This window comes from Haemaphysalis longicornis, unplaced genomic scaffold (genome assembly GCF_048455015.1).
Source record: "Haemaphysalis longicornis isolate Haplotype H1 unplaced genomic scaffold, Haemaphysalis longicornis Haplotype H1 scaffold_4, whole genome shotgun sequence".
Lineage (NCBI taxonomy): Eukaryota > Metazoa > Arthropoda > Arachnida > Ixodida > Ixodidae > Haemaphysalis > Haemaphysalis longicornis.
Genome location: NW_027526361.1, coordinates 129,143,608 through 129,168,489, shown reverse-complemented (window position 1 = coordinate 129,168,489; position 24,882 = coordinate 129,143,608). Strand labels below are relative to the sequence as shown.

Sequence of the window (24,882 nt, the reverse complement as noted above, 5' to 3'; positions counted from 1 at the left end):
TTGCATAAATTCTGCTAATGATAGCAATCTAATTTTGGCTAACAATGTACCGCCGCCATTGATCGTTGCTTTACCAGATCTCACTATAAAGGTCAAGCACGTTTGTTGTTCTGCAAATGCTTCAAGGCGTTGGTTATCAGTTAAGATTTGGGTGTTTAATTAAAAAATTTTGACTTAAACAAATTTGATTACTCTTTATTCGCAACTACGTACGTGCTTATCTTCGTGCACCCAGATATGACTTAGAGAGGGGGGTGTAATGCGTATGGGATAGAAAGTTTACTAGGCCACCAGTTGATTGACTGGGTGCTTTCTTATCTTTTTTAAGGTGCCACGGGGTCTTGGTTGTAGAAGGAGTCAGATAGGGGGATGCAACGTTGGGTAATTGGGTAATACGGCATGACCGAATACTGCATTCCACGTCATCTTGAATCGCCACAGCGGTCTAAATATCTTGCGCGGTGAGGGTAGCAGGCTAAGAAAGCATAAAGGATGAGGATGGATAAGGCCATTTGAGTAAGGCCTAAATATTGTCTCAAATTTGAAAGACTGCATAAGCTTGCAGCCCAAGTATATCTAGAAATGAACGACAAAGGAAGCGCACATAAGCCCGAAGGTGAAGCGTTCTTTTTGCCTATTTTGGAAGATATAACTTGAAAAGATGTTGTCGTCTTGTAGTCTTACCGCTTAAAGTACCCCGTGAAACAAGAAGTACCCTATGAATGAGTGTAGAGGCATCTTTCCCTCCTCACCTTTGGTCCTTACACAAGTGATATTCCTGTGGCGGGTGCCACCATTGCAAACGCTGTCTGGTGATACCGTCGAGCACTCGCTCCACTCGGACGTTGCCCAGGCAAAACTAAATGACCACAGGAGAAGGACGACAAAAAACAGCATCATCAACATGTGCACAGTTTCTTGCTTCAATATTCCGGCTTTAAATCTCCTTGTTCAGAGTTGCATTGCTTGTCAGTTTTATTTCCTTGAATTTATTTCTGATTAAACTTCACGATTCTGCGAATCTCGTGTTAAACTTTGCTTGCTATGGTTCTCGAACACTTACTTTGAACTGCATATTATTTCTCATCTTGAGGGGATAGTACTATGTCTCTAGACTAATCATTTCTGCGATTCGGGAAACTGGCAAAAGTAAGCCATTGAGTGGCAATGTGGCTTGTACCTACAGCATAAAGATTTTTGCTTCGACTAACTATGGTTTACTCAATGAGAAATGGCCTAGGAACGTTTCTTAATAATTTTGCGCAGATTTTCTATAACACACTATGTATGAAGGAAATACGTTGCACAAATAGCATGCACACACCTGAACGTTTGCCCCTTTAAAGAGGCAAGCCTTCGTGTTTTTAACTCCTTCGCTTCTTGGGGATGTGTGATCTCTTTAGTTGTTGTTTATAAAAATTGCCGCAATAACCACCAACGGATAAAGAATTGCAGCCTCTGGGAATAAAATACGAGGTCTACGAAAAATGTCGCTCTAAAATAAGCCGCAAAAGTATCTCTAGATACAAACACAAGTTGTAGTATCTACGAACCTAAAGAATCCCAACGAGTTTGTTCCCTTTAATTTAAGCAATGTCGTAAGTCGTATCAAACTACCTAAGCATTACCTGAAATTCCGCAGGTCAAGTTGTAAGATATCCGTAAACTCTAAGTGTTGAATGCTTGTATAAACAGGGTACCAGTAACTTACTTCCACAACAGAGCAGCTGGGACACTCAAGAAGCAACCAATGGTTTGTGGACACAATTAGCCGGCAATTATGGGTGGAAAAAGGCCCTGGATTTATGCACCAAATCATGATTATTTTGCTCAGTACTATATCAGGCCGCGTGGAACCACGTTGGAAGCAGTTTGAAAACTTTAGTTTCCGAGTCGAACAAAGTTATCTCCACGAAAGCTTCTTTTTTGGTTGTCCTCTGCATACTGACGGCTGTGTGGCGTAAAGCGCAGTGAATAGTGCACCAGCTTAATTATGAACTTTTTTCCTAACGCGTCCTACCTTGAACAAAGTGGCAGGCGGTCCTGCTGGACTGCAGTCTCCACCAAAGGCGGGCAGGGGCTACCAGCGCCGTAAGGAAGCTGCTGTACAGTGCGCACACGTCGTTGCAAGCGCTGTCCCCCGGCCCATGACTCGCCGCTGTCCAGCTGACAGCCTTCGCGTTCAACGTGCCACGGAGACCAAGGCGACAGCCCGCAATCCACAGGCACTACACAAGATTCCACATCGTTCGGTAGAGGTCGTTGGGCAGTATCGCTGCGATGGCATTTCCTGCGAAAGCCAAAGGCAGTCATGTTTCAGTTTATGTCACACAAGATAATTTGGTTAGCCTAGTTGTACAAACGTTTGTAGTGACGCTGGTACAAGATTACCTTTGGTTCGTAGTAAAAAAAGTTCTAATAAATGATGTTTATGCGGCAGTCTATGTTGTCAGATTTGCTCACGCTGTAATTGCAGCACTGCAAGGCAAATGAAAGTATCTATAGCGTGGTTCACATAGTGTGGTCAACACTGCCATCCCAGTTCTTCGAATTGCCCGACTGTTTTGGAGCACAGTTCAGTGAGTTAGGAGATTTGTAATCTGTACTTACGACACGTTCACAAATACTGGTGTTGGCCTCCATGACATTCATATAAATTATATAAATTCGGTACGAGGAATAAACAGAATGGAAGTAATTATGGTCGAATATTGTAAATCGTGTCGGGAACCCGTGTACCATATTTGCTTCCAGCTCACTGAAAGTAAGCCGAAGCTGCGTGGGGTTTTTCAATAGCTGTTATGAAAAATCAACGTTCTCATTTACATCATCGTATATTTATTTGTAAGGTCTTTATAGACTGCCTTTTCCCCAATTGTAGCAGCTTCTACTCCCCAAAAGTCAAGTCCGCGCTGAGGGCTGAAGAAATAGGTATCTGTATTCAAGTTAGTCATTTCCGCTTCAACGTTGTGCTCCCGCTCGGTTAGCTCGTCCCAATGCATTTGGAACACCTTTGTTTGGGGTTTTTAGTCTCAAATTATTTCGCTGCGTTCATTTTTTTGCTTTGAAAGGCATGTTGCGCCTTCCGCCTTAAATGCGACAGTTACGTTTCTCGCGTTACCGGCGCTGCAAGAATGCCTCCTGCTGCGGCATTTAGTGTAATGAAGCACCAGACAAATCACATAATCGCGAAATTACGTTTTTCCTAAAAGTAAATATTGTATTTTATCGTTTAGTGATTACTAATGCGAGCAATAACTCACCTCAATTACAATAAAAAATCACAAAAACATTGTGATTTTTTACTGGTATTTTCCCTTATTAGTGACGAATTGTGCTGATTTTACTGGCAGACAAAGAGTATTGTACGTGAGGTGTTGAATATAAGCCTAATTTGCGGAACGGAATAAATTAAACCTGTACCCCAAAGGGTTCATTCCTAACTGAGCAACTTAAGTAGCACAAATGCTTCGAAAATAGATGCCATAATACAAGAACTTTACTTTTTGACACTTCAGGTTCCGCCATTTCGCACCTGTTTTCCCTTCAAGAGAAAATGGTTGCATAAAGTTACCCTGTCTACGCTCCGACCTTTTCTAAATAAAATCACTTGGCAGAGACAAGAACCAAGATCTTAACAATGGGTTTTAAAGTCCCTTCACTGAGAAAACTCATGGCTGCTCTCTCCGGAACCTCTTTTCACTGGGATCTCTTGTCCAAGTAAAGACAATGCCATAAGATAAAGAATCTTCAGCCATTCCACTCTGTAAAGCCGGATTTCCCGCGGAGCTTTCAACCCCATACCACGCAGATGACATAGAATAACGTGAAAGGCATGAGGAAAACTCTTTTTTTTTATGAACGTACGCCGTGGTCTTTCCTCGGAAAGACATTTGCATACGCACAAGCACTATTTTATTTTGAGTCTACCAGTTTTGGGAATTATGCTTCTTGATAACAAATGTTATCAATAAGCCATTGATAAAATCAATATTGAGGAGGTCAATAGTGATGAAAAGCGCATTTAAGTAATAAAACGTATAAGCTTGAGGTCAAAGTCGTGCTTTATATTTTAAATAGTGGCTATAAAACTACTCCACTCATGATGCATATTTAAGTGGTGACACATATACGCTTGAGGCCAAAATTTTGTTTTGAACGGCGTACAAGCTATGTGGTGACAAAGGCTAATACTACACACACAGGGACAACGCCTGGCACTTAAAAATGCCTGGCGCAACGAAGGCACGTGAAGCCTTCGGATTTTTCGTTCTCGGACGTCAAAATTCATAAACCCATTTTTGATATAGGTCTGCCTTAAAAGGCACACTATAGCCATTCAGCAGCCGTGCGCTCCTTTATTTATATAAAAAAAGTTCAATGCGGCAACTGACCCGATGTCCACGGGCACGCCGTTGTTGTCGAGGCAGGCCACTTTCCTCCGGCGCACTCCCACCCGGGGCTGTCGGAAGAAAGCGGCCGGCAACTCGGACCCCGCTGCCGACAGTTCACCGCCCCCTCTTCCCTCAGTCTGTAAATTGTCACTTTGGCACTCGCTCCAGGGGCCGACCCTGAGCACATAGTCTGCGGTGGCGGGTGCTTTCCTGCGCGACTTTCGCTTGCGCCACTCGCGGCAGCCCGCTCGGGGCGGGGGGCACTGTTTGGTCTCGGAGAGGGCGGGGCATTCGGAGCCCCCGTTGGCTGGTCCCACAAGCACGGTGCGCCGGCGGCTGACGCTGTGCACTCTGCAGGTAGCGTAGTCACATGCCGGCCAGGGCTCGAACGGCGTCACCACGCAGTCCTGCGCCAAAAAGTAGCGCTCTAGAGAACCGAACATAGTTTTCAGTTACCACGGAGACTAAGTTCTGACAACAGTGACTACTTTACGGGTACCGATCTGTGGCTGTTGTTACAATGGCGGAGGTATCCCCGAACCGGCCTCCGTCATGTAGTAGTAGCATGGTGGAGGAGCGACTAGCAAAAGCAGGCAGCTGTCCTAGTGTTGACGACAAAGCGACGAAGGCAATACTTAATAGCTTTACTGCATGTAGATAGATAAACAGTGACGATATAGAAACAGCACTCTTCCGGTCGAGCTGACGGCATGACTCGAACAAAGCAACAGCACGATCCGAGGCTGTCGACTGAATGAAACGCGCTTGGAGGGAATGCGTATTAATCATCCGAAGCGCCAACGGTCAAACAACCTTCACAGTTCTTTGCCAGCGACCCGAAAAGAGTAAAGACACGCACGAGCACTTTTTCCCGGTCTGGTGAAGCCCGCCACACGTTGAGTTTGGAAAAGGGGGTGAGGGGACATGTCGACCAGTGGTGCCAGCCCACAGATGCATGTCTCCACCAAGGAGGTTAAAAAAAATGCTTGGTCTCCACACGTCCCCGCTAGAACACTTTGTTTTGTAATTTGCAACTGCCGCGGCGTCAGTCACCGCCAGAGGGGAATGCGCGGCGTGCGCTTGTAACAAGCAGCATGTTATAGGCAGGCAGGCTTTCTTGCACGCCAGGAGAACTTTTCCGCACTACACAATACTTCCAGCAATCGCGTACAGGGTAGCAGCGCGCATAATGGTAACACAGCCTGAATCGCTCTTGAGAATGGAAGATACTTTTCAGTCATCCGGCCACTGTAAGGCCTGATACGAATGACTACTTTCAAAGTCCTAATTTATGTCTGTGGCTAGCTGTACTAACGTTGACATTCCGGTATAGGGTGACAGAAACAACTCCAGCGACAAATGCAATCCTCTAAATCCCCCTTTACAACGCTGTAGGGACAAGCTACGTTTATATTTAGTGGTCGAAAACATCGGAAAAGCTCAAGTTTGCTGCGATTTTCTTCAGCAGGATCTCAACAAAAAAACGATTCAATTAATTGCGTGGTACGAAGGTTGACGATATGCATTTAGGCGAGATTAGGACGCCGAGTGGCCGCCATGGGGAGCTCGTGGAGATATTTGTTCAGGGTCGCACGCGTTGGCGCAGATAATGTAGGTTGCCCTATACGAAAACCTAAAAGTCAGACGCAGTAATTATTGTAAGTTAAACCATTGCAAACCATATCCGCAGCGCCAGAATACAAAGATATTACCCCACCAACACTCGAAACCGTTGTTACGGGCGTCGCTTTTACATAGACACCGAGCAGTATAGCCAACCTGAGGGCACGTGAGCGCGCAGGGCATCTCGCTAGGTGGCTGCGACAAGTGAAGGCAGGCAGCCGCATCGACGACCCGAGCAGCGGCGCCCTCCGGTTCGAAGACGCAGCTGACGTTACGACGTGCCAGGCCTTCGGCATTGCGGGCCTCGGGCCGGCACTGGCTACGCAGGTGCGGCCGGGTGTTCACAGCGTCGCAGGGACTCCATTCACCCGCCTGCCACCTGAACACGAGGAAGAAATAGGTGTAAACAACAAACAACAAACACAAAGCAAATATTTGTGATTATTTTCTCCACAGGAATGATGCTACACAATTTAATTTTCCAGGCGCACCAGCGCCGACACTTGACCAGGGAGAGTTGCAATGTGACACTGCAAGTCCTCCTTGCGTTGTTCAATGTTCAATGTTCCTAGCAACGTGTGTCCGTGCTGCATAACGAACAGTTGTTGTTAGAAAGCAGAATGGCCCAGCCCCTTTCATTTCAATTTTCACAGTCCTGGATTTTTCTCGGGCAAATTCAGCGCGAACCAAACCTTACCTTACAAGTAGCGCCGTTCTGTCCCTTGTTTCATACTTTCTCTTTAGTCTTTTTCTCGCGATAAGTGAACCATGAATGCCAAACAAGTAGCTCGTAGGGATTGATAATTGCAATTGTACTGTTAATGCCTTCAGCCATCAGGGGGCACCCGTCTCACCTGTCTCGCCTGCCCTCTCGTTTTCACACGTTATTGTTACAACTTGTGACAAAAGCCTCTTGGAATTACTTCACTTACTGTGTTGCCTCCTTTCCGCCTCACGTCTTTTTTAATTTTTATTTATTTACAGAGTTCCCTGCAGCGCCGAGGTACTATAGCAAAGGAGTTGGTTGCAAAATAAAAATGGCAATAAAATCTATGTTCATGTTTTATGTTCATGTTCATGTTTTATCTATACATAATAACTAAAAATGAATACACAATACATAACACTCAGACAACAAAAAAAACCTTCACCTATGGCTGTAATACGTTACTGCAGCAAGCATACATGTGAATTTCGATGTGACCACGAAGAGAGCGTATAACTTTCCTTTGCTCTAAAGTTATGTTACTCTTACGCGACGGGAAGCATTACTGTCATCAATAAGATGCAGTGTTGAAACGGGTAGGTGAAGAAAAAGGGATAGGCGATAACCGACTCCCAGCCCTATAACAGGGCATGACAAGTGGCTCAGTGCAACTGAGGCAGCAGCCAAAAGCGGTCCCGTCAGTACAGACACACTCTCGCTTTAGTAACTAAACAAGGAGTTTGAAATCACTGACAAAACCAGGTGAAACCTAATAAAAAGATTCATCACGTACTACCCCATATGCCACCTGACGGAATAGTAACCTTGGCTTCGTTCTGGCGTCGGGCGGTTACCTCGACTACAATTAGAAAAATGCCGGTCACCCTGTTTTGCAGTGTCTCCTGAGACAATGGTGACTGAGCTTCGTTTACAGTTCTTTTGGCTTCCAATGATGCCGAGCTTTGAAGATTGTAACTGGGATTGCTCAGTGTTATCTCCGCTCGTTGCGTTGTCTTTGAGCTCATGTTTTCTTACAGTTTTCCAAGTTGAATGCGGGCAGGTGACCGCACTGAATCGACTCCCGATAATACTAAGTCCACGGGGGCCGCAAAACACTACGAATAAACTAAACTTCAAGTAAAACAAAAAGCGCAAGAAAGGTATTGTTACTACTCCGCAACGCGTCTGCATCCTTAATTTCGTTCAGAATCCCGACTTTTGTCGCCATGACCATGACAGTTGAGACTTGTTGCTAAAATCGAAGGCTGAAGCGTCCTCCACAAAAACTACGCACACTGTACTGTGCGCAACAGACAAGGTTGAGGAGATCAAAATGCAAAGATGCGCACACTGACGCGAGTCTCAACTGTCTTCCCGATTTATCAACTGCGAGCTACCTCAGCGGCGATGGTGCTGACATCAGTACAAAACACGGCGCTGCCTTCGCGCTTGAAAATTTGAAATTTCACCGAGAAATAATGGTCACATCAATGCTTTTTCTTCGAAATAACTTCTACCTAACCGATGTAATGGGTCTTAGCTTAACCTTCGCGGTTCGTTGTCGAGCTATGTACAGCCCGACAAGGCCGTACATGGCCACACGGCCGTAGCTGTCCTCTGGGGGGTACGCCCGATTTGGGTGTTAAAAGCTAAATTTAGCGGTTTTTCTCACTTGTCTCTCACAAGTTGCTTAAAAGTCCGGCCGTTCCGTTCTGGAACATTTACCCACTTTGCGGGCGGAATGGTCGGAGAGTGGGTAAACGGTCTAGTACGGAAAGGTTTAAAATTATCGAGCTATTTCTCCAAATGGGTTGCACGTGAAATTGCCGGAAAAAGTACATCACTTTTACTTAACTGAAACTTCCAACTAAGCGAATTTTAATTCTCTTGAGTCCACTCTGTTGAGTCACCAACGTTTCTTATATTTTCATTGTTATGTTATGGTTTGGTATTCTTTCGGGGTAAGAGGTGAGATGGTGCGGTTGCCCGTAAGTGACTGTGATTATCCATGTCGTCCAACCGCAAACCAAAAGCTCAGCAACGGGATTTTAGCTTGGCCTGCTCTCACCGTGCAGATCGAGACGCGTTTATCTCGAAGGGAAAGATAGGCCATTAAGCGTATGCCTTCCTGAACTGAGGAGGCCATACCTCGACAACATTTCCACTCCTAAAATAAATATCTTTCTTAACGAAAAAGCCTTATGCGCCTCTTGAGGTGAAAACCTGTGAAGATGACCCTAAATTTCACGTGCGCGCGTAGAAACGGTTTTTTTACGAAAAAGCTCCAAGAGTACAAGTGTACGTATAATTCTTGCGCAAGGTGTCAAAAGTGGCCAAACAAAAGGGGGGGGGTGCGTGTAATTATAGAACACTTTAAATATATTCGGTTAAGAAAGCAAAAGGAAAAATTGTCCGCTAATCTGGGCTTCGCTGTATATTAATCAGGGCTTTCGGTGTATTCCAGAAGAATGCAAGAGGTGCATGCAAATGTTGATTGACAAAACTTTTCGTCTTCGTGCATCGTTTCTGAGAATAGCAGCAGATGCATGATTTCTTCATTGTGCTCCACATACCTCTGGTAAATTAAGTAATTCTTAGGGCAATGAATCACCCAGATGTTTCAACAACGAAGCAGAAACCTCCCATTGATTTCTTCATAACTCAGCCTATGATTGGATGCTTCTGCCTGAAGTTGTTGAAGATAATCAGACAGAAGATAATCAGACAGACAGACTCCCATATGTATATATGGTCAGCAACAGGAAATGTTATTCTCTATACTCCAACGAACTTCCTCAATGAAAAAAAAACTCCCAAATACAAAATAAAGTGACAGATCCAAATTAATTCATAAACAATAGAATTAGCACAAACACACGATCTTATGACATGCCTATAACGCATCCGGTGATTACAACAGAGCCCAAAAAAAACGGCACACGTCGTTCCTTCCAGTTGGGGATAAGAGTTCTTATGTGCAGTTTGTGGGCTCAGCCACTTAGCTGAATGGCTCACCTGAGCGACGAATGCTGGTGCTGCATTCCATCGTTCCTGTCGCAGGCAATAAGACATGCCTGGACGGCGTGCGGCCTGGGGTGATTGCGGCAGTGCCTTTCGGCCACAATGTCGTCCCATATATCCACGCAGCGAACACTGCGGCCTTGCCAGCCTGGACCGCAGCCGCCATCTTTGGACTCCGCAACGCATGGCAGCCAAGGCCCTGCGAATAGTAAAAAACGGGAATATTATTTGTCATGGTGAGTAACACTTGCTGCGGCACCTGCGGTGCCGAAGGGGCGGTGGAGGGTGCTATTTTTGTTTCGTTTAATATTCCCTCGAGAGAAATGTGTTTGCCACTCAGCACAGCTGACTGGGCGATCGGCTGTTGATGGTGCAAACAATCTTAGCATATGGTCCGCACTGTGCATTAAAACATGATTGAAGCCGCAAGAATGACGCATTTTGTAGAATAAATTCTGCTTCCGCTCACAACAGTGCGTACATGCCCTGTGTTGAGCAGGAAAATAGGAATGCTTGCGAACTATCAGGCAGACTGGCAACTTTGCGTGATCAGGCATAATTATGGGAGGCCACGTAGTGTCATTGTATCAATGCTAGTTTGCCGCCCGGGCCCTTTGCATTTACGTATATAACTGTATTTTGAAACACGATTGTGTGCATGTACGAAGTACACCGACTTTGTAAATGGGAGGGATGGTTTTGTGTTTACTACCGAACTGCTCTGGTTGCTTTAATTACAAGAAATTTTCAAGGTCCGAGAATTTTAAATCCTATTGATTTCACAATACTTCACAACACACACGCGCTTCAGAATTTATTTACTTCAATCAAAAGCGCTCTGTTGCAAAAAATTATCGAAACTTTCGATGTATTGAATTCATATTAAACGGAATACCTAACGTTTTTGCAATAAAAGTGATAAACACATTGTTAAATTTCATTCAGTATGCTGTGTTCTATATACTTTTTAACAAATCCTTGGAAAGAAATTTTGCTTAACCTTGCGGAATTTGGCGGTAAGGGTTTCAGTTATTTTGCACAAGACATGCTCATGCAAGGAAAGCCAATGTGTTTGCAATTTGAATATCACACTTTCCAATCTATGTGACTATGATGGCAATGACGACCATCCCATACACGCCGCAATACACTCGTGACTAAATTGTTGCCCTCCAGAGCACGTGGTTAAGGGTTCTATTCGATATCATTGCGGCTGTATTTTTGAAGGAGAAAGAAAAGAAATGGCCTGCATTCATAGCCTTCAGCGCATGTAAAAGATCCGAATGCGACAATATTATACCATAGCGTTCATTTGGGCATCCAATAGCCAAGGTTTCAGCATGGCTACGAAGCTCACTACATCTAATTTCACGTCTTAAGTGGAACCGCAGTAGCGCGAAATTCTAATTTGAATTATCTCACACAGTCAATAGTTATTGCGCGATAGACACAAATTATGACTCGCGTCCCTTCACAATGTACCTCCTCTCATTTAGCACAAAGTCTGATCTGGTTCCAACTTAACTACACTCATAGCAAAGTACTCTTTACGGGTGGCGCATGAAGCAAGTGATTTAAGTCGGGCTAGTTTTGTGCATTCTGATACGTAGAAAAAAACAGCGCCTAAAATGAAGCGGATGTGGAACAGACAACAGTGCACTGATTTGAAACTGTTTTTTTATTTTCTATCCACTTGTAAGGAAGAAAGTGACGTAAGAGAAATGTCTGTAACAACAACAGCTGCCCCAGATGAAGAGCTGGATGATGAGTTAGTTGTGATTCAGTTGCCAAGACACCGGTCATCAGTGCAGTGTACATCTTTTAGTACGTCCGTCTTGCTTGTGGCACTGTTCCTTTCAAGTGGCGTGCGACCGGAGGTCAAGAAGCGCTATTAAAGCGTAAGCATATTAGGCACCTCCCTCTCTAAATCTGTGCGTCCGACCGTAACGCGTGACATGATGCGCTCACACGAAAGGCTTTCTATGACTTGCACACCGCCACTGTCCATCCCGTCGCGTGACGGGATGGACATCCCGTCGCGCTGGGGTTAGGTTATGGGAACCTCTAAGGAAGAGAAGCTCATAGGTGTTCTAACAAACATCATCACCAAAGTTTTGTAATCATTACATTAGAAAAAAGAACACGATACATGACTTCATCGCAGCAAAGTTTAAAGGACCACGGTCGGATGAGGTGCCTGAACAATGCCACTGAAGACAAAGTTTCATCCGCCTTGCATAAGAAGGCCACAAGTAATTCCTTATTGTACTTTTTCTTCAAAATGCTTATTTATGTGGACGTGCAATTAAACTGTACATGCCTAAAGACAAGGTGCGTTTTGGCATGATGTACTTTAGCGCTGCCTTAGTTGCTGGCTACCATGGCTGCGTAACACTCTCGGTAATTGAAATTTTAGGTAATCAGGAAATGGGAGAACGTTGAAGCACACGAATGATGCTGTATGCGTTGCTGACGCAAAAGAACTAATGTCCAATCGAACATTGCACACTGCCCATTTCAGTGGATATTTTAACGCCAAAGCCGATGCGAATTGGGCAATCTGCCATGGGCCTCTTACAACTGTCGTGGGCACTGGCCAATACACCTGAGTGGTATTCTTCCATCTGTTGGGCAATCTGCCATGGGCCTCTTACAACTGTCGTGGGCACTGGCCAATACACCTGAGTGGTATTCTTCCATCTGTATATTCAGCCTTGAGATGCAGATAGCTAGACATTGATGCTAGGGACCTTTGAAGCAACGCGAAACTTGTTGCATGATTAGCTTGGGGGGTCGGTTGAGGACGTTTTTTTTACAGTAGAAGGTTACAATGCATTCAGTACGTCCTGGCTTAGTCCGCTCAGGCCAAGGAGTCGATAAGGCGTCCTGAGTGCCCAGAACCCTTCAGCGACCGCCCCTCCCAACAATCGTAATGATATGCGCTCAGGACGTTATCTAACCACAGCCCTAAGCACACTTTGCAACTCCAGCCGTAATTACAATCGGGAATGACCCTTGAAACCAAGCGTACGCGTCCTTGAACTCATAAGTTGTCCCCTTCGCGCTGAAGCCGCTTTTGCGGCATTATCTGTCTCACGATACCCATTGTGAGTTGTCGCTTGCCGCTAACCTGCCGTCTCGCGGGCTCGCTCGTCATACGCCGCTTTAGCTTCGGCACGCTGTCGAAGATTACACTCGCATCACTTTCATTGAGCAAAATTCGCATTGAATTTTCTTTCTTAGTATGGTCTAATGTGCAACCCGCAATGTCGAAAAGCCAGCCAATACCAACACCCAATCGATTCCATTAAAGTCTGCTGCACTACTAAGCACAAAGGTATTGTTGAGAAAACATCGTTGAAGGAGCAATAAAAGCCACCTGATATCAAAATAGGAAGCATTAGGACCTTATCGGTCTAAGCTTGTTTTTGTAGGCTGGCTTTCCCACATGGAGTTTTTCTGCAACGACGCCATTACATCCCGCATCCTAGCCTAGCACAGATCCTAGCACAGATCCCGCATCCTAGCCTAGCCTAGCCTAGCACAAAAGGGCGTTGTACTGTGGGCAAGAAATTTACTTCTTCATATTAGAGAAGACTTTCTACATTGCCCTTGTAAACTGTAATATATCAGTGTAGTGAAGCCGACTTTAACTCCGATCGGTGTATTTGGAGGTCTTAGCACACAACTGTCCGATTTCTGTCACTTTTTACGCGTAGCCTTCTTTTCCGAGTATCCACGCAGTCAGGACCATGTAACTTCCTGCATTGGCACAAAAAATGCGAAATGGGCGGAAGAAACGCATTAAGCCTTATAACAGCCTCAATGAAGATAGTTCATCAAAAAATTTGTTTGAAAAATCAAAACATACAAAACATCGTAATAAATACACATTTACAAAATGAACAGACGAAATCTAAAATATCCAAGTTGCAAATCTCCTCAAAACAAACGATAATTGTAAAAAAACAGCGCGCAGCTTCCACTAGCAATGCAAGACAGGAGAAAGAGCAGAGCCGAATCTCCCTTCATTGGAGACCTGGCTGTTGCACCTCACATGGCTTTCCGAACTAGCCGCTGAAAGTTCTCCATTACTGGCAGGCCCGAATCGTTTGGTCTTCAGGCTTTCCCGTCTCTCCCAATGTGGACCGCGTTAGCAAGCGGTAGAACTCCCGGCAACCGGCTTCGCGAACTCAGCGTCTGTGAACGCACGGGAACTGGCGAGAAGAAAGCACGCGAGAGATCACGCCACGAACGCTGGGCAGAGTGTTCTCGGAGGTCGAGCTGGCCGACGCCGGTCGCTCATCACGAGGCGCACGCTCACGTGCGCTCGGCTGGGCTGACATTTCGGATTACGCTCGACGGCAGAGCTCGAAAATTTTCTCAGGTTCCAAATCCTAAAAAAAAAAAATAACGTTGGAAGTACGAATAAAAATTGCGTAAATTAGCCAACTGTATAAAGGCGTAGATTTGCATAAAATATATGATTGGCAGAAGTGACCCACTAAATCGTTGTAGTTGGATGAATGGAGATAATTCTTGTAAAGGAATTTAGAACGCCTCGAAGAACAAAAAACAATAAAAATCTTACAAAAGCGAACTGACGAAATCAAAAATATGCATCTAACACATCCGCAAAAGTAAGGGCTTAGTTAAAAAGTCCGAAAATACGGATAAAAGAATTGCGAAAATGCGTCAGCCAGTATAACGGCCTCCATTTCCACAAAAAGGCATAGTTGGCAAGAGTAGCACATTTATACCGTATATTAGCGTAAATGGAGGTCATTTACCGAACAAAATCTTGAAAAAGAAAAGAAAAAAATTCGAAAATGCATATTACTCATAAAGAAACTGAAGAAATAAAAAATTGCATCGTTTAGACCTCCTTCAAAAAACAAAGGATAAAAAAAGAGCCCCAAAAAGAACGAGAAAATTACAAATAAAAATTGGCCGCGTATCTGCTCCTTTCGTTGCAAATGCCGTCAAAAGACGATAGTCTTTATCGGATTTTTCGAAGCAAATGCCTCCCTTCGCTTTCCCTCTCACCTCTCATGTTGTTCCTCTTGCGTCGCGCTCCTCCCAAGGCAAATACGCCAAATGTTTGCTTAAATTATTTTAAATTTCCCGCGTTCCACTGCTCCAAACCGGGTGTCTCGATGCGAACGCTGCCGTACGGCGAAGACGTGTGTGAATCGAGGCGCCCTACTTCAACGTTTATAGAACCGCTTTTCCCTACTCCACGTGCGTTGCAGGCAGAACGTGAAACCAATCTAGTGGAACCTTGCGTAACTGTTGCCGGTTGGTTTCTTAAAATGGCGCCAGAAGCTGTAGTGGCGCGGGCGACAGCAGGCGACGGCGGAGTGAATTCTTTTTTTGCAGTTGATGAAGTATTTAATTTCGCAAAAGTCCAGCATGTTTGATTTTTTATAAAGGAACACTGCAAATATCACTTCTGTATTGATTTGTTGTCTCATATTTGCGTAATGTCTTGTTCTTCTTCAACAATGTTGACAAGTATGAGCATTACACCGGAATTTACGGGTAGATTTAGCTGTGACTATATAAGACTATTGCGCAGGCATTGTTTTGCTTTGGCCGGGTGGCTGAATCGAGTCACAGACAGACAGACGGACAGACAGACAGACAGACATACAGACAGACCAAAATTTCTGGGTTTAAGTAGCCCAAGAAAGAGTATCGTCTTTAAAAATTGGGAAAGCGGGCCAACCCTGCACTACTTCTTGCATCCGCAGGAAAGCACATTGTTCGCAAAGTAGAGGCTATAATTGCTATAGGATGACTAACGACTCAGTGGCTATAAAAATTTTAATTTACATATTTTACAAAATGAAACAAAAAAATCCTAAAACAATACAATAACAACGAGTATTTGCCTACTGATATGCAAATCTCGCTGTAAAAAACACAGTCTGTACAAGCAGCGAGATTTGCATAGGAATTTGTGCAGATTTTTTTCTAGTTTCCTTTTCTTGTCAATTCCATTTTTTGTTTTCTTCTCTCGGCACTGTCTGCGATGTCAACTGCCGTTGTGAAGCTGCAGACCGCCAATGGCCGTTTTCTGCTCTACGAAACATTCAATTTGTTCACATCAATAATTTATGCTTCGTGTGTGCTCTTTTTCGTGCCCTTACAACGCCGCGCTGTATTTCAACGAGAGTTAAGCTACTATTATTCTAGAAGACATCTCCATAAGACGATCACCACGTCAGGAGATCCTCATCACAAGAGAAGACGTAAACAAGTTTGCATGGAAAGCGCTAAACCAATCTATTTGAACATGTAAGCGCTTTTCAATAAGCTACTCAACCCCGCACAGGTCGTATCTGAAGCTCGCAATCGCAAACAATCCGCCCTCCTTGAGCCTGGGGCAGTAAAAATAGAGAAATTGCGAATGACAACAAATAAACAAGCGCACATTGCCTGGGGGACACAAAACTACTTCGAAGCCCCGATGTTTGCATTATAAAAGACAGCGAAGCAGCATAAAGTATTGAAAAGGGTCGCCGCCTGTTCCCAGCAGCTGTCAAAAGCGACTTGTGAACTCAAGCGCAGCCACTGAGCATTCTCCCCGTCCATTTTATAGCGGGGCTGCCTCGCGAAGGGGAAAAAGAACGAAGGATACGCTCTTGCGGGGAGTTTGCGTCTGTCATATCACGAGTGCATTAACGCCGATATTCCGAGCGACAGGCACACGAACTGAGCCAGGGAAAAGCTGACGTGAACAGGGTTTTCGCGGAAAGTTGAAAAAGGGGCCGAGCGAACTCCGCATAGTGTATAGCTAGCTACTGGTGTCATCTCGCATGTTTGGTGTGCTCCGAACCACCCCCAGAACGTTTTTCTTTGCTGCGTGCGGACTGCAAAAGAAGTGAGTTTGGCGTGGGCTACACTAAATCTGTGCTTTGGTGCCGTATTCTTGAAACAAACGATGAGGTCACGGGCCGTGCCGTTGATACGACGGAGTATTTTGGAGATGTCGCGCGGCTTGGGGGACGTTGATCACTGCTAGACAGCTGCAGTTATTTGATAACCCACGTTAAGTTTTTTGCCACAAGCAATTTTGGGGGGATGCAGTTGAAGTGAATTCGGAAGGTGAATTGCACATGCGGAACGGGTAAACTCAATAGACGCAAATAATGGTCTAGTGGACCTGACCAGCATTTCGTCGTAGCAACGTAACAATTAAACCGAAAAAAATACAGTGGTTGTCATCAGTCTTCGCTAACGTCATTCCTTTTCTTCTTTTTAGGAGCCACCACTTGTTCTTCAGGGAACCTCACCTCATCACATTCTTACGGGGCTTAATAATTCAAGACTCGCGGACCTAAAAACCACCATCACGTTTAGTGATGCACGTGTACGCGAAAGGTATCGACAAATACATAAAGGCATTCACACTTTCGGAAGTCTCTCGCCCAAGAAAGGTCCAGACAAACAATGAACGCACCCAGCTTCAATATTCGCTGTTCGTTTCACTTGATCTGAACGCATTCTCTTTGCTCAGCCTTGCAGTATGGCCAACTTTGCTGTAATTGGTGGAGCGTTTAACGCAGAGCGGTGGTTTTTTCGAGGATTTTGGGCATGTAACTTCTTCTACGCTTGCATGAGCCTCAGTTACAGCTCAGCTTATGTAGCCTTTTGTGTTCAAAATGCTGACATTAAGTTTCTGATATCCACCAGGGCCAAACGTGCGTTTAATGGCACAGAGACCCGCTGCAATTGGCGGCAAAATTTTGGGGGCCTATTTAAAATATGAGGACCAATGCATTCATATTTTAAGCGGGAGATCCTGCCAGGAGCACTTCTCGCATACAGGAATGCCAAAAAAAACGGTGTTGTATTTGCGATACCTGCCGTATTCTTGCATGGTGGACTTTAACGGCGGCAGGGAGATTGCGTTGGAATGGACCATATAGCTAATTGGTCCCTGAATGAGAGTCGGTAGTACGTAGGTGGATTATATCAAGAATGCAAAGCGCGCTTGAATAGGTGATATCAAATTTTCTACCTCTAACGGCAGCAATGAAGGCCTGGCAACAAGAGTCATGTGCGAAGGGAAGTCGCCGTACCGATGCATTCGGTGATTTCACGAATGGGCGTGGTTTCCGGCCCCTGCGTCAATCTGTCAACACCGTCAACAGACACCGGAAATCAGTGGGCGGTGGCAGAGGTCCGGTCAGTTCGATGTAAATCGTGGTGTCGACTTCGCTGGGAGCCAGAGAGTGCTGCGTAATGGGCACTACTTAGCGACAAATATTTCCTGCTGCAGCCCTGTGCACGCGCTTTACCAAGTTCAGGGCCCTTCAATTCATAAAAGGCCGAAAAAGCAAGAGGAAACATCGCGCGCATGACAAGTACAAGAGGCGGCATGGTGCAGCTCGTAGAAGGGTTCCCAACCGTACAAAGGCATAGACGGTTTTAACTTTCTACCAGCGTTGACATGTCCCGTTTGAAATAAAACTTATCTGAGCGGCCTCTTTAAACCATTTCTTCTTACATGCGAATCAAAACTTCCTGTGACAAGTCTGACAAAAAATGCGGACCCAGCAGCTCCCGCACCTTCCAACAGGAGTACGCTTGCAACCTCTATGGCAAGCCACTGTCTCATATAGTCAAACTCGAATATAACGAGCCCGGATAGAGCGAATTACGCTATATATCGAACAAAAGCGAATATGTTACGAAAATGCATACGAAACATATGCCTGATAACGAAGTTCACATCGGATATATGAAACTCGGCGCGCCTACAATTGCCACCGAAATGCGTTGTCTCGGAGCGGCGATTGAGGTGATGATTGGCCATGATTAAGACGTTGAGCCTCGCGAAGACCGACGTGACACCCGACAGCTTCCGTAACTGTTTCCGACGCACAGAATTCACGACTGAGCACATCTAGCCAACGAGTCCGGGGCAAGATGGCATCACCGGCGAACTGCTGCAAGAGCTCGCCAACGATCCAGATGCTGTGCCGAAAGGAGTGTCCTCAGAGGATATTCGGGGTGTTGACGACGATGTTGCCGTCATTGGGAGCCCCTCGAGCGCGCACACCGTCGCCGATATCATGGCAGCTGCTGCTGCTGAAAGCACTGAAGAGTCTGAGGACGTCACAACGTAAAGACGTCTGATGCTTTATGAAGCGCTTTTGCCAGCCGATGTTCTCCGCCATCATTGCTTCGATAATAAAGGACACGTACTTGAACAGGTGCAAATGATGTCTCATGTAGAGAATGCGGTGCTAGTTGGTGCCGCCAAAACGAAAGCGAAAACAAAAATCACCCCTTTCTGGCGAATTTGGGAGTTAAAGCAGAAATTAACTCTATTGCATGCAATAAATCGATTGTTTTGTGTAAGGTAATAGCATACTTAATGTGTTTGTTTCGTTAAGTGGTAATGGCAGGGGGAGGGGTACCACGTATTGCTAACCGGTAACAAAAAGTTTGTTATAGACGGGTTCAGATATATGGAATTATTGAATATATCGAACTAATCGCGGCGCATATTACAGTTCGCTATAACCGGGTTTGACTGTATTATGAAGATGAACCAGCGTATCTTTTTCCCACTGCGAATGACGAGGCACCGTGGACGTAAACGAAATATTCAAGGTAAGGTTGTATTCAGTCTATTTTGTCATGGAAGCTCGTAATTTTGTTCCGAAAAACCAGGCGCCTCAAGAAGAAAACGCTTCCCATGGTGGGAATTGTACCTGGGGGCCTCCCATTATGATGCCGACGTGTATCGGACTGCTCCGTTCGACACGGAATTAATATAGAAAGTACTGGAGGCGGCACTTGTGCTGCGCCGTTGCGGTGGACGCCGCCGTTCGTAGGTCGCACTGCACGGCGGGAAATGAGAGGCTAATTTAAAATTGGCGCGCTGCAGACCCATCTGCCTATTCACCGCAGCGCATTTTGCACAGACGCTGTCGTTCATGGGCCGCGCTGCATGCCGGGAGACGACCCACTGATTTGAAAGTTGCTGAAGACTATAAAATGACATCAGACCCTCCAGTGGGAGTGAATCTGACGGTGGTGAGGTGATTACGTTATTTTTTATGTCGTGAGCGGTAAATATATATCTTTGGGTATGTGGTATGATTTTCCTTTAGGAGCGGATCTTGCTAAGCCAGTGCGTTGCGTGGATTGTGGTTTCGGATGGGTAAGGCGCTTGATTGGTGCTGATTGGGTATGGGCTTGGGTTGATTGGGGATGAATTTCGGTTTGGTTAGCGGTGGGTTTCGGTTTTTAAGTTTTGGTTCAATTTATGTAGACTGGTGAAAAGCTTCGCGTGCACCCCTATTCTCTTTAAGTTTTTTTGTGTTTTATGCGCACACCAATATCAGTATGCAACTATGAAAGGTCCATCGCCTGCCCTGGGGCTTTCAATATCGCCCTGTTTCAATCCTGCGTCTACCCGGAGCATGCCCACAATGAAACGATGAGCCAAACACTTGTGTGTGCCCTGGTCAAACAAATACTGAATTACTTCAGCTATTGTAACGGAAATGGGAAAGAGAGAGTCAGCTGTCGAGCCACTGGTTATATTCGACATGATGTTTGACTTCCATGCTTCGTTGGCCATCTAACGACATTGGCAATATGACGCTAGACAATGTTGATCTTGGAAGAACAATTTCGCGTGCTCAGCAGCTAACTGCGTCACAAAACTCTGTGTTATTGCTACAAAGGCTGGAAGACACACCTGGATAGACTTTGGGACAAACTGCTTTTCCGGAGCTTCAGCAATAAGCCCATGACCTGGGGGTAGGTTTTCATGATCGGCTTACGGTGGAAAAAGGAAGTGGGAAACGCAGAGGGCCTCAATAATGCACTGCAGAACATCAGAAAACAAAACATTAGTAGCCATTCTACTCTGCGAAGATGGATGACCCGCGAAGCTGTATAAAAGAGACATCCCCACTTGGTTGGGGAATGTATACGTATTTATTTTTTCTCGTTATTTGGTAACGGTAGTGACTATGGCTTTGTCCACACTCGTTGATGCTCGGAAGGACTAGAGTTGTACCATAGGAGAGAAACATGGGGTGTTTCATTTTCCTCCCGCAGAAGCTCAACTACTGACGACAGACGAGATTTCCAGTCTTTGCAAGTTTACTGAGAATTACCTAACTAATAAATCGAGCTAAAATTCGTCGTACTTTATGCCATCGAGAGTCTTAGCGGAACAATGCCGTATTTTCACACACCAAGCTGCGCATCGATGGTCGGAAACTGGTGGAAACAGTACACTGTAGCAGACACCATTCCGCGATAATGTTAATCTACCCCCTTGAAGGGGTATATGCAAAAGGTGGCGTGATAACGGGACGACGAGACAGAAGTCGTTCTCGCACTGGTGCTGTAGGAACGTTTAGTAGCCCGCCTTTTTTCAAATCAGTAGTTCCCGCCCTGTTAAGTAAATAAGACCCTCTGTATCGTGACAAAGTAATTGTTTTTCCTAACAGTTTCATAAAACTAGAGTTACAGCAGTTTTCGACTGAGCATTCGTGGTAATCTTGGTTCTGCGCAAGAGGTTTTTGCACTCGCGGAACAAAATTGTACGAACACGCTTTAACGACGTGTTAGGTGCGTGTGCAGTTCTGGAGTGTAAGTCACGAGCTTTTTCAGTTATGAGAATGCAATCCCAAGAAGGGTTATAAATACGTGCTCACCATATAAATCATAAGCCGCTTGAGACATAATACGTGTCCCCGAAGCTCTCTATTGTAAAAAAATAGTGTAGTCAAGCTGCTCTAATCTTTTTAATCGAAAAGAGGGCAATTTTGTTTTTGTTGACGGACTAGCACAAAACACGGAACCCTAGCCATAGACAACTTCGTTGCAAAAGACCTTCATGGAGTTTATTTTCCTGAAATTGATTGGTATTAAAGTGGTACTCAGTTTATAAACGGTACGAAATGTCGCCCAACAAATTTTTACATTGTGCCTTTTATACTTTATACGAAACATATACGCTGGGATAGCAATATTTTTGTAAATTGCAGCAATAAGTTGTTAAAGCTAGTCGGTGAAAAAAAGGAACACTACAATTTTTTCAAGAGCAATACCTTCCCGTAGTCATCATGGGTGAACTAAACACATTTACGATAGAATCTTTTTTTCTGATCATACCCTGCGGGTTTATTCTTTGCAACGCAAAAATCGACGAAATAAGAGTTCCAGTGCCTTTACATTAGTCTCACGCAATACAATATGTCAGTTCTCATGTGAACGCAACCATGAACTCCGCGTTTATACCCTATCGTCAAAGTAGGTTGCCTTGCGCATGGCGAAGTACTTGCCGGGGCCCCGTGCTAACGCCTGTACGTGTGCTTGCGCATTGGAGTTTCGCTGATGTGTTACAATGCTCAGCAGAACTATCAGAAACCACCAGCAGCCGCTGAAACACTAACATTTGGCTGTCCGGAGAGAGCCAAAAAACACGATTCGTGTGACCAGCAAAAATTCTCGAAAGCGGCAAGCAAGAATTCCGAATAAAGGAATCCGATAGCCTGGGTATTTTCGTGGCGACGGGGCCCGTTGTCATTTTGATATTCAACAGCAACCATTTCCACAAACATTGGTAATGGACTTCATCTCAGTGAAACAAACTGGTTTCCAGAAAAGGCATTCATCTTTTAGAAATTTATTTGGGTATTGCATTGCAAATTTTTTTAGTTTGTGCAGCTTCACAAGCTCGTTTCGGTTCTTACTATTGAAAACGGGGGATCCGCGTGCTCGTGAATATAGGCAAACAATTCCATTCATTAATACGCCCTACAAGAAAGAGAGGTTCGCGTTAGTAGTGCTGTCTGTATAGCAAAAACTCGAAATTGTTTTTGATGTGACCTGCGGAGCTTTTTGCGTGCTACCTTCAGAAAAGCGCCCCTCGCGCCAGTTTTGCATAGGTGCACTTTGTTAGTTTTACTGTTGCTGTATTAACGTGGTCCTAAAATAAAAGTCCATACAAGCACAGCCTCCAGGATTCATGAGATTCCTACCGGAGGTAGAGAAACTGCTTGCAACATCGTTAAAAATGTACTCCACGGTAAGGATAGTATTGATTGATTGATTGTGGGGTTTAACGCGCCGACGCAACGCAGGCGATGAGGCGCGCTGTAGTGGAGGGCTCCGGATTAATTTTGACCACCTGGGGATCTTGATCGTGCGCCGAAATCTCGTACACACGGGCGTTTTTGCTTTTCGCCTCCATCAGAAAAGCGGCCGCCGCGGCCGGGAATCGAACCCGCGACCTCGTGCGGTAAGGATAGTACCTTTTTCCTTGCGGAAAAAGTTGTAGCAGCCGTTGTAGTTGCTGTTGTTGCGGCAAAGTGACTTGACTCACGCTCCGTAGTGGGCTGCGCTAAAGCTAAAGTTGTGTTTTCTCAGCACGTATATTGCACCAAACGTACGGTTGCATAGCCGAAACGCACCATTAAAGCTATCAAGGTTCATCTCACGGCACGGAGCGTGTGATTTATTTTAGCAGTGCAGCTTTGCTTTCTGCGGTGGAGCTCCTGACGAGAACCGGCAGTAGTGCAACTGGTCAGCCTGTGCAGAAATCGCAAAGCCCGTATCATCGTAGGAAATACAAAAATGAGGGGGGTATGTAAAAGTGTAAATGAAATGAGCGCATGAACGCGCCTTAGAAAGAAGGCTCATTAAATGTCGTCAGCTACTGGATGTACACGCACGCACGCCCCCTTTCACGCACCATGTTCACAGAGCAAGGCGCAAACGATGACTACGATGAGCAGCTTTTCAGTTTGTGACCGGCCAGGTTTTGTGCCTACGCACGAATATTACCACGCCTGGTAAACACCGTTATCACGACGACATAGCACACATGAGTAAATTACTTCCCGTTTTCACATGCTCTCTGAAATGGGAGAAAGACTTGAGGAAGATTGGGCGGGAAAACTTCCCTTTTCGTCCTTTCGTGAGGGCGATAACCGCGTTTCGCTTCACGAGAAGGAATATATAAGCAAAGAAAGTTGGGAGATGTCGTTGCCTCTCAGAGAGTAGGTACAACAGCGTGCAGGCTGTAGCAGACAAGGCATGAACGACGTCAAGAAGCTTTCATCTAGTGCGTCGGCAGTCCCGAGGGTGTTGACGAGAGACGTCCGTTGCACTCCCGAAGAAACAAATCTGCAAACGTCTGGCCTCTTTGTACCCTAGCAACATTTGGTCGAAGGCAAACAAGCCCCGCGAAAGCAAGTGATGTACTCGGAAGAGCTGGCGTTGATTCTGTTAGGCCAGCCAGTGATGTTATTATTGATGACGTTGTTGTTGGCAGACTGTATGGCACAGACCAGTAGCTCTGAACTCCAGAGTGCTGATGGAAGAGGTCATAACCTGATGTTAAGGGACAAATTAGGCCTACCGTGGCCCTTAGTGAACCGCCTTGTCACAATCCGCTTGTGCATCTACCAGTTTGGTCATTCGCAAAAATGTCGTAAGCAGAGAAGGTAGCTGCGTCATGCCCTTATCACTTTTGGTAGAAAAGCTAAATACAATGAGAAGCTCAATATAAAACCTTCAAACTCATATGTCTTTATCGGCTCAACCATTACATAGCTGAAATGGAGGAAAAAGATTTTACCGTAGCAGTCTATTCGCCAAAGATGAACAAAATTTCGTTTCAAAGATATGCATGATTAGATATTTCGGTACTCTTAATTGAAAACTGAACCTTCAGACACTGAGAATGGTGATTAATTACATTGCTTCTCTTTAACCACTAAGCGATCGTTTTGGTTTTCGAATGACACAGGCGCTGAATTTCCAGAAGGCGCCTAACACCACTGAATGTCTATATTATTACTGTCTTCTATGTGCAACATTAGGCGCTGAATCAATCGAGGACACCTTTTCTTGGAGTTCTCCGTAAAAACATTTCTCGCACACATATTTTATTGTTTCTCGGCACTCAGGTATCCTACTGGGCTGAGTGCTCCCAATATGGCGATGAGTGCAGTGCAAAGATAACTGAAAGAATAAATACGTAGATATCATTAATTATGAACATAATTACGTGAAATAGTCCAGCGTTGCTCTGGTGTTGAGAAAAACAAATCTCAGCAAGCAAATTAAAGATTTATGGCGCCACAGTCTGCT

The 24,882-nt window shown here is 45.1% G+C and overlaps 1 protein-coding gene across 5 annotated transcripts in view; it reads right to left on the bottom strand.

The window, feature by feature from the left end:
- The window catches only part of LOC144179371 (thrombospondin type-1 domain-containing protein 7A-like), a 579,123-nt gene that overhangs the window by 343,948 nt on the left and 210,293 nt on the right, over window positions 1–24,882 (bottom strand). For all 5 annotated transcript variants that reach the window (XM_077707698.1, XM_077707699.1, XM_077707702.1 and 2 more), the window contains 5 exons: window positions 9,739–9,943; window positions 6,174–6,396; window positions 4,395–4,801; window positions 2,021–2,290; window positions 753–859 (listed from right to left, as the gene is read on the bottom strand). In XM_077707698.1, the coding sequence (XP_077563824.1) occupies window positions 753–859; window positions 2,021–2,290; window positions 4,395–4,801; window positions 6,174–6,396; window positions 9,739–9,943 (1,212 nt within the window). The remainder of the gene's footprint in view (window positions 1–752; window positions 860–2,020; window positions 2,291–4,394; window positions 4,802–6,173; window positions 6,397–9,738; window positions 9,944–24,882) is intronic.